Source organism: Eretmochelys imbricata, chromosome 8 (genome assembly GCF_965152235.1).
Source record: "Eretmochelys imbricata isolate rEreImb1 chromosome 8, rEreImb1.hap1, whole genome shotgun sequence".
Lineage (NCBI taxonomy): Eukaryota > Metazoa > Chordata > Testudines > Cheloniidae > Eretmochelys > Eretmochelys imbricata.
The window spans coordinates 75,424,986-75,442,037 of NC_135579.1; the positions used below are offsets into that span (position 1 = coordinate 75,424,986).

The window sequence follows — 17,052 nt, forward strand, 5'->3', positions numbered from 1 at the left end:
GTGTGGTTTTTGGGAGGGGGGTGAGGGAACCTGGATTTGTGCAGGAAATGGCCCAACTTGATTATCATGCACATTGTGTAAAGAGTTGTCACTTTGGATGGGCTATCACCAGCAGGAGAATGAATTTGTGGGGGGGGGGTGGAGGGTGAGAAAACCTGGATTTGTGCTGGAAATGGCCCAACCTGATGATCACTTTAGATAAGCTATTACCAGCAGGACAGTGGGGTGGGAGGAGGTATTGTTTCATATTCTCTGTGTATATATAAAGTCTGCTGCAGTTTCCACGGTATGCATCCGATGAAGTGAGCTGTAGCTCACGAAAGCTCATGCTCAAATAAATTGGTTAGTCTCTAAGGTGCCACAAGTACTCCTTTTCTTTTTGCGAATACAGACTAACACGGCTGTTACTCTGAAACCTGTCATTAGCTTGACAGTTCACTGCAGAACAGTTAAGCAGAAGTAAGGGTGATTATTAATCTGCCTGCCCTCAGCAAAATGGAAAACACCACACATCTTGATGCTGTTTGAGAAGTTCGTTTCCAAATTAAGTAGCTCAGCACACGGAAATTTAGAGCTAAAACCCATCCACCTTTCATTAGATTTTGGAACTCTTCTCTGGACTTTTGCCAGAATTTGAGCATCTTGACACAGATGCAAAAAAGCCCAGTAATTGTCCTGATGGAACCTCACAGTGGCTATGCTCATTAAAATTCAATAAATTATATTTTTAAAAGAGTAAGATGATACTAAGATAGCCTTCATAAAGGGACTGCAATCAACACTAAACTGACAGAAAATAGAGGAGCTGTAGACGTTCCAACTTGAATTTTGGTAAGAGTTGAGTTTCAGTGGTGCAATTAATTTTTAAGTAACTTATCACTGATGCTTTCTTGCCCAGCAGGGAGACTGAGAATGTAATAGCCTTCTTTCATTCTTAGGATTTGGAGGTTGTGGATGAGAGAGTCTGCATGCAGCCTCCTCTTAAATTAGGAGTTGAAAACAGTGTCATAGATTAATTACATTCCCTTAAATTTGCAATAAATTTTTAGATTTGACTTATGATCTTTAGAGTATGTTAGAATAATTCCTACTGATATTGTTCCTCAGACAGGCACACCCAGCAGTGATACAGTAGAAACTTCACAATCTTGTTTACAATAGTTTAATGTAGCCTAGCATCTTATTGACCTGCTTTCCACAAAACTTGAACATATTCATGATCATTTTAGGACAACTCAAAATTCAAAGACAAAACAAACAAAGCATTAGATTGCTCATCGGACTGAAAACCTGAAGGAGTTTCATTATTATGTTAGGCATTTAAGAGTCCAGGTCAGTGTGCCTGAAAGTAGTTAACATAGGATGGTGATAATTTATGAAGTGAAGTAGCTTTGAGAGAGTCTAAAGGCACAAAGGCAGCAAGGTATTCATGAAAGAAAAAGTCCTAGGAAGGACACAGTTAAAAAAGGAAGGGGTAATTGAATAGCCAGAGGCTAGAACTATAGCTCAGTAGGATCTGGAGTAAGCAAGAGAGCTTAAGGGCAAGCCTACACTATGGGGAGAAGTTGACCTAAGTTACACAACTCCAGCTATGTGAATAATGTACCTGGAGTCAACATAGCTTAGGTCGACTTATTGCGGTGTCTACACCACCCTGGGTCAACCCATCTTACCCTTCTCATTCCAGTGGAGTACCAGAGTCAACGGGAGAGCAATCTGTGGTTGATTTAGTGGCTCTTCACTAGACCCACTAAATTGACCTCCAGTGGATCGATTGCCATAGCGTCGATCCCTCGTAAGCGTAGACATACCCCAAGTCAGTGGTTTTCAAACTTTTTTTCTGGCCACCCAGTTGAACAAAACTGTTGATGCCCATGACCCAACAGAGCTGGGGATGAGGGGTTTGGGAGGGGCTCAGGCAGAGGGTTGGGGTACGGGGGCAAGGGCTGCGAATGAGGAGTTCAGAGTGTGGGAGGGGGCTCTGGGCTAGGGCAGGAGGGGATCAGGGCTCTGGGCAGGGGGTGCAGGCTCTGGGGTGCGGCCAGGAATGAAGAGTTAGGGTTGCAGGAGGGGGCTCCAGGTTTGGGGGGGGAGACTCAGGGCTGGGGCAGAGGATTGGGGCATGGGATTACCTCCAGCGGCTCCTGGTCAGCAGCACAGCCGGGGTACAGAGGCAGGCTTCCTACCACCTGTCCTGGCACTGCGGACCACTCTGTGCCCCAGAAGCAGCCAGCAGCAGGTCTGGCTCCTAGGCAAAGGCACCGTTCTTCCCCTTCTCCCCCTGCCCACCTCCCATTGGCCGGGAACAGACCAATGAGAGTGCGGAGCCACTGCTCGGGGTGGAGGCAGTGCTCGGAGCCCCGTGGCCCCCCGCATCTAGGAGCCGGACCTGCTGCTGGCCGCTTCCGGAGCATAGTGTGGTGTCTGAACAGATAGGGACTAGCCTGCCTTAGCTGGGCAGCACTGCTGACGGGAGTTTTAATGGCCCAGTCGGTGGCACTGACCAGAGCCGCCGCAACCCAGTGCCTTCCATTCCGCGACCCGGTACTGGGTTGTGAATCACAATTTGAAAACCACTGCCCTAAGCGACTTGTCTTGATGCTAACTGGCTGCCTCTTCAACTGCTTGAGAGGTGCAAAGAGCCCAATTGGATTGGGGCTTCAGAACAAGGCAATACCAACTGGATTTAGGCACTTTTGAAATTTTAATCCAATGCATTTTAAAGAACAGGTAGCAGATATCCTATTCAACGACGTCTGCCTACTGAAGGCTCTGAAGCCAGTATGTAGAAAGTTAAGCCTGGGATAACTCAGTGGTTTGAGCACTGGCCTGCTAAACCGAGGGTTGTGAGTTCAATCCTTGAGGGGGCCATTTAGGGATCGGGGGCAAAAATTGGGGATTGGTCCTGCTTTGAGAGGGGGCTGGACTAGGGACTCCTGAGGTCCCTTCCAACCCTGATATTCTATGAATCTATCATCTCCCACAAAGTAACCACAGTGTAGTGTGCTACCACATAAGAAAATAATTCTGTACCACCACCCCAAATGCACACTTCTGGACATACATTTAAAAAAACCTCTTTACTTGGGTTCCTAGCACTTGGTTCTAGACCTTAGAATGGATACATATGAACAAGAGCCACCCAAGGCTATAATAGTCACGCACTTTGTACAGAGCATTGTTGCTTACTTGCTCCTGAAGCTTTGCAAGGCGCCTTGTTCTTTCCTCTTCTGAATCTTCGGATGATCTTTCTTCTGTGGAGTCATCACTGGTGCTTTCACTAGAAAAAGCACTTGCTATTTGTGTTTTGGGCTGTGATGGTGGTATACTTGCAACAGGTTCATCTGGAATTTTGGCAAATTGCATCTCAAAGATATCCTAAAATATAAATAAAAAATGCTGGGACCTCTTTTATAGAAGAGTTTTTCATCTTTACTGATTTCTTTGTATTGGTCTAGATGTCCTAGAGTAGTCACAGGTCACCTAGCACCCAATGATTTCTCTTCTATCTCCAATGCTAATTCTCAAAGAGCCATTACCAGAACAGCTCCACAGTGGGAATCTTGGGTGGTCCAGTTTAATTTATTAAGTGATAACTCACCTGCAGTTTTCTTGCCATAGCAACCACTTCATGGTCTGGAGAGTTGTATTTGTAGCAATTCATAAACATTAATCTAATATCTGCAGCAAACGCTTGTGTATCTTTATATTCATAGTTATCCATTTTCTTCTATGAGGAAACAGAATAATGAAGTTGCTTTTTAGATGATATAAATTTTAAGCTACAGACTATGTATCTGGGGCTTAACACCAAATATAAAAAAAGTCAAGAAAGATTGATACTTCCAGCATCAGAATAAATCTTGTGCAGTAAGGTTACCATACTGCAGAAGCTCCAAAACCATCATTAAAGAAAAAAAAAAACCCAACACACACACCACACAAGCTCATACATCACATAGCCTCTTCTGACTTAGAATATTCTGTTGCAAATATTAACTGTGAGCAATATAACTTTATTGAATTAAAGCTATGATACTAACAGGATCTGAATAACTAAACTTTCTGTTGTAGTACCAAAAAGCTTTAGCTAATGTTCAGTTATAGATTATAAAGAATCTACATTTGTTCTGCACCTGTCCTCTCTTTAATTTGTATTGTAACTCATGTAGATGACTGAAATACTCTAATAAATCCAGGCCAAGGTTTTGCAATAAATAAAAAATAAATATGGGCAGTTAAAGTTGGGTTCCCAGACCCTAATTTAGCTACCTAAATAAGTGGCCTAATTTTCAGAAGAACTGAGTACCTGACAGCTCCACTGAAGTCAATGGGAGCCATTAAGTTCTCAACTCTTCTGAAACTTAAGCTACTTATTTAGGTAGCTAAATAAGAGTCTGGGAACCCAACTTTAGAAATCAATATTTTATAAAAATATGTATCCATTTTTTCAGTCCTTGACTACACTGTCTAAAGGACTTATTGTGTTTTTTATAAATGGGGACAAACATGAGAGTCTGAATTATGGCCCTACCAATTAAGATAGGGGAGCAGTTAAGTTTAAGACAAAACAGGGAGCTTACACAGTTGAGACATCTGGGCGTTTGAGGTTTCAGATTGCATCATGAGAGCGAGTCTTGAAGGGCTAGAGTGATGCTTAAGTACTGGGAAAAGGATAGAGACTATCACCTGTTTATATAGAAGACTACTGTCAGCATATATAAAAAGTGACCCGAAAAGGTACTTTTACCTGTGCCCCAGTAGGTTTATACAGATAGGCTAGAAACTTGGAAAGCTTGCATCATGACTAGAAGTTTGCTTGAGTGAAAGTCTAACTGTGATATAAGACCTCTTACTAATTTTTGAGCTCAGTTCACCCTACAAGTAAGCAAACTAATTACTTTAGCAGTTAATCAACAACATGAAATAACCGTAAGACACTATGTACAACAGGATATGCAGTCTTTGTGCCTAGATTTACTTTCCTTAAAGAACCAAGTCTTCATGACATTTTCAGATTCAATTTAAAAAGGTATATTTAATTTAGGACCATAAATCCCTTACACATGAGAATAAACTAGAGTTGTGAATCTAGCCAAAACCCCTTACCTTAATAGTTCCAAGGTCTATAGGGCATTTCGTGGTATCATGGTGGTCATTGAACCCCAAAGCTGTAATGTCTACAGGTTTATAGAAAGGCCAAGCATATGATGCATGTTTCTTTGCAAACATTTCTTTAAGGATCTCACTACAATGCTTTAGTTGTTCTGATAATTGAACATTTTTGACAATTTCAAGTGGCTGTTGAGAATCTGGCAAGTCTTTCTTTAGAAGACTGTCTGGTACACTACATTCACTTTCTCCTCTACATGATATTTTAGCAACTTTTGGTTCATTAAGTGCTGGAGAAGATTCACAGCTTGCTGTGAATATTGTAGTAGTATCAGCCTTCCTTTTCACACCCTTTTTAACCTAGAAAACAAAAGTTCACACAGAATATTTCAAGTAACTAAAACAGCACAATTCCACTATAAATAGCAAAAGAGAAACTTTTTTGGTTTTTTAGGCAAAAAGCTTCTGTATTTTTTATCCACAACTGTAGAACTTGTTTCTACAATTTTATATTTAAGACCTACATTTTCAGAAAAGTGTTACAAATCTAGCATCAAATGTAATGCTTTCTTCTTTAGAGTTGGAAGGAAAGCGTACTACAGTTTAATCTATTTTGCGGTCACTTTTAAGTAGGGTAAAATCTCAAAAAAGTTACTAGATTATGAAGTTGACATAAGAACAGCCACCAGCAAATACAAAGATTGCTGCACTCTAGTATTTGAGGCCTAATTAGAGGCCATCAGTACAAGCTTTTAGCTCATAAGTTTTGTCTAACATTGTGCTGCCGCTGGTTTGGAAGAGATACAATATATGCACTTTGCCACTAAGACACTCACCAGATACATATTTTTACTTTTCTGAAAAAGGTCTGGGAGAGAGCATGCATGTTTCCAGCTGGAATAGTTGAAACAAAGCTAGTTGATAGGAGATGGTTTGAGCTAACCAAAATGGCATGTTTTCACACACAGGTCTAGATAACAGCAATTGTTTTTGGTAGCTCATACAAACGAGTTGTTTAAAATAACTATTCTGTTATAGATTTAACAGGTAATCTGCTTATTTTGAAAAATCAAGTATTTCCATCATATCATGGACTTAGTTTACATTAAATCAGTTCCTTTTGAATATTTAATTTTGAAGTTTAGCAGAGATCTGTCCCCATATCTGGAAACTACCTTTAACTTAACATAAAGCAAAGCTACCAGTCTCTCAAACCATCTTTCTGAAAAACAAACACGTTCTTTAACTCATCTCAGCACAAAGAAAAGCAAAAACACCCAGATTTAAATATGCAATAACCCTACATTTTGACTCAACCTCTGCCCTAAATACAGTAATTAGCGCTGCCCCACTTATTCGAGAGATCAGAAATTGTGTATAAAAAAAAAAATCTACATTTTATAGGATGCAAGATAAATAGGTTGTGTTCATTCACAATGCCTTATGTTAAATGGTGTTCCATTAGTTTTGTGCATTGTGAGCCACATTATACGTGGATGTACCAACTACTGCCCCAGATAGCATCAATCTACTTTCATTTAGAAGCCAGTATTCAAAAGGCAACTTACTTTTGATATAGGTAGTGTGGCTGACATTAAGGTAGTCGACTGAGTCATTGACAGAGGGGCTAGCGCAGGCTGCTGTGGTACTGGAGTCATCACTTGAGGCTGCTTAACAATGCTTTCAAGTTGCTTCTGCAGTTGATTTTGCTTAGTGGTACAAACTCCTGAATCAGGCTGCTGAGCTCCTAATAAATCAAACCAGTTTACAGAGATGTGTACTTTGGTGTCCCAACAGTTCCAGTCCTATGTTCTTACAGAAGAGATCTCCTAGGTCATCGAGTCCAGCCTCCTGTTATTGCAGGCAACTTAGTCATAATCCCATTAATGAATGTATCAAACCCCCATCTTTACATTTCCTTTCACAAAGCTCCTGTTTGTAGGCCCAAAGGCCACACTGTCTTATTTTCAACTGACCAAATACTTACCTGCAATTGGTGCTCTCCGAAGCTGTACATAAATGCAACAATTACCACTCTTGCGTTCATGCTCCTAATGCAAGTCCAGATGGGGACTCTCCCGGTTCAGATCTGAAGTGCTGTTTCAGCAGCGGAGCCACAGTGCCCCCAAGAGTCTTCAATCCAATTAATGCCCTTGAAAAAAACTGAACTAAACTATTTATCTTTGAAAGCAATAGTTAGTTGAGTCATCTTTTTTCCAGAGATACAGGCTTTTTTAGGTTTCTATTTTTGGAAATTGAATTTCTCCATTGAGGTCTGCCATTTGGATTTAAAAAAAAAAAGTGGACTAGAATAGAAGTAGTACTGGAACTAGGAACAGATACCAGATAAACAGCCTGTGACAGAAATCCTCTCTGTAATTTAAGATTTACTATTCCAAATTCCAATATTCCAAAAGTAAGTTTACTAATTTGGAGAAGCACTTAGCTTGGAAAAGGGGTTCTGTAAGACCACTAGTTAATAAGCTAATTATTAACTTGAGGAGTCCAAGCAACAATGATTTATAGTTGTGTACTCCAGGTGGCTGCCCTCATAAATCTCCCATGTGAAGTCTGATTGAAGGTTCACTGTGGAAGCAGAGACTTCTTTAATGTGACCCTAAAAATCAAAGGCCTGCCAAAGGTGACAATAAAATATTCACTCTGCCAAACATTAAGAGATGGTTCTCAAAGAGCAGAACACGTTGAGTGGTAAGCAAGAGAGGTTGGGTACATTATCGCAGGACATTAGTTACTCCACATGAAGTCCTTAAGATCTTTGAAACAGATTGTGGAAGAGAACCTCCCTGGGATGGATGCAAGGGCGTATGAGTAACCTTGATAGGTGACTTATTGAAACTGAATTTTGATACCAGCTCTGAAAGTAGTGAGATGCATTTACAGTATCACCTCGTTAATGAAGAATTTAATGTAAGATGGAATGGCACCAAAATGGGGCACCAAAATGACTTCTTTTCCTGCACAATTTTCTCCAAGAGGATGGAAAGGAAATCTGGAGTTATCCCTAGAAGCCAACTTTCTTCCTAGCCACCACTTGTATAGACTGCCAGGGTAGCATGGCTGTTGTCAGCACTGGTCATTTTTCACTGCCACCCTAGCCCTTTATAGGCATTTCAAGATGTTTGGCCTGGTCCTGTTCAGTATCAAAAATAAGGATAAGCCTTTCTTACAGAGAAACTAATATTTTCTTAGGGAGGTTCATGGAGGAACATCAGTAATTTCCTCAGCACAAGTGCTAGCCAAATGCACCATGAAAGTTTAAATATTTAAAGCGCCTAATGTTCCAAGGACACTTTGTATCTAGATTAGGCAATAGCCACGCTGTGGTGGCACATACTTTTGAGTGAACTGGAGAAGTGTGGCATTTGTGTAGACATTCAACATAGTGAAGGAGTACTTGTGGCACCTTAGAGACTAAGAAATTTATTTGAGCATAAGCTTTCATGAGCTACAGCTCACTTCCACTGCATGTATCCGATGAAGTGAGCTGTAGCTCACGAAAGCTTATGCTCAGATAAATTGGTTAGTCTCTAAGGTGCCACAAGTACTCCTTTTCTTTTTGTGGATACAGACTAACATGGTTGCTACTCTAAAACCTGTCAACGTAATGAAGATCCCTTATTCTGCTTCACATGAGACTTTCAAGCATGGAGGCTTATTGTCTTCTAGGGAGCACTGGGGAGACCAAAAGAGTAACATGGTAAGATAAAAAAAAATAGTAAGTCATGGTCCACCTCAAAGCAGACTGTTTTATTCCTCTAGCAGACACCACGCCAGGTCATTTTAAGACACCATAGGGATGCTTAGGGTCAGTTCTCAGGATGGGCAAATAGGGCAGTCAACTCAGGCATGCCAAAATGCAATGCCACTTTTTTTTTTTTTTGGCTGTGCTCCCAGTTAGCTTGCCCTTTTTTATTTCTGGCTCAGCTGCTTGAGGGGTGGGATGCAAGAGGGCAAGGCACAAAAACAGCTAGGGCCTCTCCTTGGGATGCTTCTCAGATATACTTGAGATAAAAGGAAATGGGGAATCCTCAAGTGTCGTCTTTCTTCTTCAAAGTAGTATAAGTGTTTGACAGAGGATTAACTCCAGAAAACATGGAGCCATGAGGCCTACACCATAAGTACAGCAGTAACAGAATATTTAAATACAGGACACTGCATGACAAATTTACACAAGTTTTGGTAGATAGCCATCAAGCGAACAGGGTGATACAGCAGAGGCAGCTGAGAGCAGTGCCCCTTTACTGTCAGAAGTGAAGGAGTCACAGGAGGCAACTGGGGATAGGGTGCTGCAGCTCTAATTAAGACATCACACAGTATCATTTGTTAGAGATAACAGCTCAAGACTGCTGCTCTACTGCCAAGTGCACAGACCCAAGAGCTGTCACCTGTGTCATCATGTATCTATCTATCTTGTAGTTTCAAGGCAAATCCAACATAATTTACTTTTGATTCCTACAGAGAGAATACATTCTCACTTATCTTTCCTGTTAAATGTGTCTTTCTGGCAACATACAATACCCAATACCCTTGAAAACAGACAAGTATGAACTTGTGGTAAACTATGGTAAACGTTATATATAATGTTTAATAAAGGTATGACTCACAAAGCTCCAAATATGTAGAGTTGGGGTCGGGGGGACAGGACGGACAGACAAAAAAAAACCAAACAAACAAACAACCTGTTTGGACAGCATGATGGTAGAGCCATTTTATGAGAATCAGATTTCCAAACGGATACCCAGTTCATGGCCAAAGTATATATCCTCATTGTGAAAGGAAATGAAGAGCAGCATATTGTTATATATGAGTTAATAGTTCTACATTTATAAGTTGCACTTTCACAACAAAGATTGCAGTACAGTACTTTCATGAGGTGAACTATAAAATACTATGTTTTGTTTATTTTTACAGTGAAAATATTTGAAATAAAAAATATACACTTGGTATTCTATGTTGTAATTGAAATCAATATATATGAAAATGTAGAAAAACATCCAAAATATTTAATAAATTTAAATAAAAATTTAATTTTGGATTATTAAATAAATTAATTTAAATTAGTATTCTATTGTTTAAAGTGCAATTAAAACTGTGATTAATTTGGAGTTAGTCCCATGATTTAACTGCGATTAATCAACAGCCCTATTATAATACATTTGTTTATACAGCACCTTTAAATCAGCAGATCACACTTCTGTGAAGTTCTCAGAAGCATCTTAATTTTACAGAAAGGAAGAAGCAGAGGTACAAGAATACTAAACAATTTTATCAGTGACAAATAGTGATTTAGCGACAGAGATAAGAATAGAAAACCGGATCGCTCTTGACCTGCACACCTCTGCTCTCACACCTGGAAGAAGGCTAACAGACTTGCATTTCCCTTTTCAAATAGTTAATATTTTACTTTAAACTTCCTAACTTAAAAGTATATTAACTAGCTTACAATAAAAAAAACTAAGTCAATTATGGAACATATGCACTGCACTTCTGCTCCTTTCAGGAAGCATCTTTCATCAGATGGATAAACAATTTTTCCTAAAACTATACTATTGTACCTGTTAACTGTCAATGCAGAGAATGAGCTAAACCTCAAACTCATGTCAAAAGGTAGAATTTAAAAAAATAAGTTATTCAGCTAGAACTGGGGAGGGTATTTATTATTGGCATATTGAACCTGCTTAAACTTTGAAGCAATGATTTTTTGCCTGTCTACTGAATTCCAGGAAAATCAAGTGACAGTTGTCATTTTGTGAAATACAGAGTCCTCACCCCAACTGCTCCACAGTAAAGTTTAGTAGCATTAGGTTTTAGTCTAAATAGTAAACTGCTTACAGTTGCCGTAAAATTTTACCATTCTATGGACAAGAATATCAACTCTTCCACAATTTGATGTTTACAAAAAAAGTCATAATTAAAATTTGAACTGTTAGCAAGTTAATATATTAACACTGTATGTAGTCTAGTATTTACCTTCTTGTTTCTTTCCTTTTCTTTTCCCTTTGTTGACTATCACTATTCTCTCTTCTGGAGGCATTTGTGCCACTTTCTGCATAAATACTTTTTCTAGCTCTTGTGCCATAAAAACGATGTCATCACCTGGCTGCAAGATATAATTATGTTTGTAAATCACAGAATATAGGCAATATACTTTAATATACAATACAATAATTTAATATACAGTGTACAAGAGTATTACGTTCAGTAGCATTATAATACACCCATGTTCTGTAGCATCGTGCAGTACAAGTTTACTGTCAATGTGAAGTTATTACAGAACAACCTTAAAAGGGTTACATAACCCACGCCACCAGTTCCACAACAAATTATGATTATATTGAAAGACTAAATGCCCCGCCACCCCTTTATTATTTCCTTCAATATTTCCCCAACCATCCCACCCCTACACGGAGACAAGTTTCAGACTGTTCACTTGAGCATCCTTCAACTCCTGAGGATACTGCAATCAAGTATTAGAACAAAATCACCTGAGTTTGCCATGCATAAGAAGCATCTTAAAAGTTGCTTCTTCCCTTGGTCCGTCACACACTATTTTGTCAGTCATTATCCATTGCAAAGCTCATCTATTCACCCAGCTTCCTGAAGGAGTGGAATGTGGGATTCAGGATAATCAGGAGCGTGTGTACATGTGTCTTACTTATGATAAGCTTTTTAATTGTTAGACATGTTTGTTGTGCGATTACATGGGCTATGTTGTAGTGGATTTGTTGGTAGGATCCTTGTGTGGGGACATTTATCCTTTCAATGAATTGTACAGATGGCTAGAGATTGACTAGGTGCTTTTGGTAAGTTTGAATAAATACTAGCAGCCTATTTAAATGAATGTTTTCCATTAAAATTCAGAGACACGTTAGGTTATTTGGCTGTTACAAGTAACAAAATGCGTCAATAGCAAACACTTTCAGAATTGGGTATATGGCCTACTGATCACTATCATTTACTACAGTCCCCTCTTTTTAGCATTTTACATACCTTGTTATACACATAGCAGTTCGTGAACATAGTTTTAAAGTCTTCAATGCAGTCTGTAGCTTTTGGATAATAATTATGTTCCAAACGCTTTTTAATTGTGCTCAAGTCCATGGGTTTCTTAATGATATTATAATAATCCTGTGGTTTTGAAAAAGATGGTTAAAACTATATAAATTTGTGAATTTAATTAAAGATTAATAAGTATTACTAGAACATGAGTGCTCTTGTACATTTGAGGACAACCTGTTAACCTTAACAGGAGAACAGAACTACTATGTTGCTAAATTTGGAATAGGAACATTCTATTAAAAGAAAGCTTTCCTTCAGGTTTAAAATTACCATTAAAAGCATCGTAAGTGCCACAACAGCAGAGGTATTATGGAACTTAATTTCTTTGTACTCTTCCCCTTGCATGATAGATTTTTTAAAAAAAGTATTAATTTCAATAGTATTATTGAATAGGACCATGTGGACAAATGACACTTCTGCTAGGAATAATAGTTCTCTTGTATAGCACTTTTCATCTGTTGGTTTCAAAGCAATTTACAAGTGAAAATAAGCATCCCCATTTCCCAGATGGAGAAATGGAAACAAAGACAGGCAAAGAGACTCGCACAAAATTGCAGGTAGCGCTGGGACTAGAGTCTAGGTCTCTTGATGTCTGTCCAGTACGTTATCCATTGGGCCATGGTGCTTCCCTAAAGACAAAGGTGAATTCAAGTCTTAGCTGACTGACCATTTAAAAAATATATATCCTAGTAGAATTGCTCACTTCCACCTCTGGGAATTAGCATCCAGTTGTTAATCGCTAGGTTAGAAAAAATCAGAAACATTCAACAGTTTTATACTCCTATTAACTAGGTTACATATGCTTCAAATAATTAAGTTAGTAATGACAACCTCCGAAGCACCTATAACTAGAGCAATTCATCCACTGGAACAAAAGGCTAAATACATCTTAATAATGTTTAACTGTCTGTTTAGCAACATGACCAGAACAACATTTAAACGGGCACAGCTAAAAAGACAGCTATTGTCAAAATACTGATCTCTTCTGCCACCTCCTGTCCCCTTTTGGTGTCAGAAGGGTTAAGTTAGATACTCACTGTCCTTGTAATGAAGCCAGACAGAATTTATTGTAGATTATGCAAAAGTTGAAGCTACACTATTTCTGAAAGTATGTGTTAAATTCTAAGTGGCTGCCTTAGAAATTTGAAGAGGCAGAACTGTCCTGAGGCTAACTACAATTGTTGCCACAACTTTGAATGAATGACCTACAATATTAACCTTAAGTGACAGCTTCTCCTAAGAACAAAAACAAAATACAGACGACAGTCACTTTGACAGTGCTTTTGGACAAACTGACCAAATGAGTTTGTCAAGAGAAACAGATATGGATAAAGGGTTTTGTCTGCTGCTCCAAACAAAACAAATTGCCTGGAGGGTCTGATTTGAGAGAAAATGTTAAAAGAACGAAGTATTTATACCATACCTTGGTTAAGTAACAACTACGTAACGGAAACAATTTATAAATGGCTGGTACATGTAGACACTAATGAAAGGCAAGTTTAAGGGTAATCCAAGGAGAAACTTAACTGGGTTAAGAAATTATAAACTTAAGAGCAACATCTTGTAGCATATTAAAAGTCTAAGGGCTGTTGTGGTGGAAGCCCCATTCCTTGACAAAACTAGATTAATACATAACCCTCCACCTCACAAAAATCAGAAAGAATACAGGAGCATCCTGAGGGATTTCAGAGTTGGGTAACAATAACGGTTCAAGGCATAAAACCTCATATTGAGAGAGACCAGGATTGCATACCCTCAAATGCAAAAATAAGAGTACACAGTATAATGAATGTTATTGAGAAGATACATCAAACTTCTGTTCATTCTGTCTCATAATACAAGAAGGAACAGTCAGTGACACCAAATTGTGCGGAGAGTTTAGAACTGATGAAAGAAGCACTTTTCCCACACAATACACAGTTTGCTTGTGGAACTCATTGCCACAGGATCTCATTAAGACCAAGAGCTTTACAAGATGAGAGTTATATCCCGAGTTAATTGTAAACAACAAAGAAACCAGAGTTTGGGCAGGGATAAAAAACACTCATACTTCAGTGCATAATCCAAAAACTATTCAGAGTTAGGAGAAAGCTTTATTTGGGGACAAGTTATCCCATAATCACCTGTCAGGGTTTATTACACCTTTCTTTGGCATTGTTCAGAAAGATCCTTAGTGACACACTACTAGACCACTGGTCTGATTCAGTATGGCAATTCCTATGTTTCTAAGCCTTCTTTGGTAGGGTATCAGAAAGATGTTAGGTCATCTAGTTAATGTCCATTCTTTTAATTTTATGATGAGCGATTTCAGAAAATAAGTATTCATTGGTCCAGACAGAGATTGATGCTATAACCCAGCACTTAGGACACCCACCTAGGATATGGGACACTCATGTTCAAGTTCCTGCTCCAAATCAAGTAGAGTGGGAATTCAAATCTGGGTGTCCCACATCCCAGGTGAGCAGCCTAACCCCTGGGCTGTGACTGGACATATGCATTCTTGAGAGGAAGTCTATAGTTCAAGCAAGAATCAAACCATTGAAAACAACCCTTCATATCTCAAAGACTTCCAAACTGAGAAATGTGGCTAGCCTTCTTTTAGGAGTATGCATACATTTATAAGTGATTTTAAGAATGGAATATTGCCTTTTTAAGTTTCTTGAAGGTTATCTAAGGGTGCCTGCTTTTAAAATAGAAAATGAAAGTTAAAATCAGAAGTTCGGTCTTTCACTTGAAAGTCAAGAAGACTTTAGATTACCACAATGAGCTAGTCTGGTCAACTAATGCGTAATTCTGTATTTGAACTGGAGATTTTGACAGAACAGATATAGGGAGAAACCAGACTATCCTAGTGAGAAAATGACCACACATTCTTATTTCTTTCACCACCCAAACCAGTTAAAGTCTCAGATTGCCCCTACATCAAGGCCCCAAAAGTGTGAGTGAAAGCCCCACAGCAGGCATATGGTGTTGAGGAAGTCTGATGAGGTTTATTTTTTTAAACCCTTAGTATTTGTATTCATTTTCTCTGCAGTGTAGAAAAAAAAAGTGATGCTCATAAGCTTCTTTCACTGTTATACTGACAGTGTAAGAAGCTTATGAGCATCATCGGTCAGTTTTACCACCTTCCTGTCAGAGACACATGATGATTACAGGAAAAAAAAAGTAATCCATTAATTTACTGGTGTAAAGCGTTAATTGGACATTCCACAAACAAGCCCAAATGTCAATCAAACATTCTCTAAAACGCACCATATCTTCAATAAAGTCAATATTTTCTCATAAATCTTACATGCATAAAAGTAAATATAGCATATTAAACTGTTCCAAAAGTGCCATACTTTCAGATTATGAAGCATTAAGCGTCAACCTCTTAGGGACGCATCAGGGGTGTTGACACTATTCTCTGAACCCTGAACAAAAGTTTGAATGGACACATAATGCTCTATAAACAGTTTAAAAGATGTCAAGAAACTACTGACTTTTAAGAGCAGGTGTCTTTAGAAGGGTACCCCACTCCCATTCACCAAGAGAAAGCTTTTTCTAGTGGGAAATTCATCTGGATTTCTCTTTTTAATATTTCTCTTGTGCACAGCAGGTCACTGACTATCTTTAAACCATTCCCACCAGAAACTCAAATGAGGCCTTAGAACAGGCAAACATAACATTAAATCAAGATGGTATTTGGATAAGTTGCATCAGATTTTCAGTGGTAGAAACTATTTGGATTTTTTCCACTCTGAAGAAAGCAACTGCAAGATCTCAGCTACTGATTGGGTACGATAATGTTTACAAGCATTATTTCCTGACAATTCTTATCATAATATAGTGATGGAGGAGTAAAGGCCTGGGCTAAGAGTTTGTGCTGCACCTCTAAGAAGTGCAGCCCAGAACTTTCAGCTCAGGGGTTGCTGGGTGGGGTGGTTTAAGACCCTTTATAGACTTCCCCATCCTTTGGGGGCTGAAATACTTCTGGCATCATGTAGACAGTCCTAGGGGCCTAAACTGCAGCACTGCCCAGAATCTCTGTGGAGTAACAGATTTCATTTTTTAAAGCCAACATTTCAGTTTACCTTTAAGATTTCACTTGCTTATTCTTCAACATATTATAAGGCTTAATACAATACTCAAATGGAGTCTTACAGGAAGGTTTAATGCTGCAGCATCTACAGGCTGGTGAAATGGCCAGGAAAAGTTGTGTCTCCACATAGCTTTCATGACCACCCTCTGTAAATATTGAAGTTGATTTGTTAAACAGCCAGTTTTTTTAGGATTGATATATTCTGGTGGTGGAGGATTAACAATAGTTGGATACTGTTGATTTGGAACAGACATCTTTAGTGAGTTTCACATGTTCCAAGGTCTGTTATAGCATCAATCTGTGAAGAAAAAATAAGTTTAAATATAAATTATAGTGTATATATTGTATATAGTGTATATATTTCCAAGTCAGGAAAAGTATAAGCTCTCAGTACATAAGGTGAAAGACACTGCTACATGCAATACTAAACACATTAGTTTTTAGTTTCTTTAATGAAACAGTTCATTGGATGCTTCTTTAACAGTGATAAGGCACACTTGAGATCACAGAAATGATGGTTTTATAACATTACTGTCCAAGATAGAAAACCATTAGAAACCACTGATGTTTTACTTAGTTTAGGAATGCTGTTATACCTGAAGAGTGTTTACAAAGCCATCTGAAACCCAGGAATAGATAGGATACTGGAAAAACCTGAAATTACGGGTCTGGATAACTCAAACATCTAGTTAATTTTCTGCTTATACTCATTCATTGGCCCAACTTCTGTCGGTGAGGGAAACCAGCTTTTGAGCTTACACAGACCTGAAGAAGAGCTC

General features: G+C 38.8%; 1 protein-coding gene across 1 annotated transcript in view; it reads right to left on the reverse strand.

The window, feature by feature from the left end:
- The window catches only part of BRDT (bromodomain testis associated), a 44,884-nt gene extending 28,357 nt beyond the window's left edge, over positions 1 to 16,527 (reverse strand). The window contains exons 1-7 of the mRNA XM_077824063.1: positions 16,336 to 16,527; positions 12,124 to 12,261; positions 11,104 to 11,233; positions 6,681 to 6,859; positions 5,110 to 5,472; positions 3,602 to 3,730; positions 3,190 to 3,378 (exon numbers count right to left, since the gene is read on the reverse strand). Coding sequence (XP_077680189.1) covers positions 3,190 to 3,378; positions 3,602 to 3,730; positions 5,110 to 5,472; positions 6,681 to 6,859; positions 11,104 to 11,233; positions 12,124 to 12,261; positions 16,336 to 16,527 — 1,320 coding nt within the window. The remainder of the gene's footprint in view (positions 1 to 3,189; positions 3,379 to 3,601; positions 3,731 to 5,109; positions 5,473 to 6,680; positions 6,860 to 11,103; positions 11,234 to 12,123; positions 12,262 to 16,335) is intronic.
- Between the last annotated feature and the right edge of the window lie 525 nt (positions 16,528 to 17,052).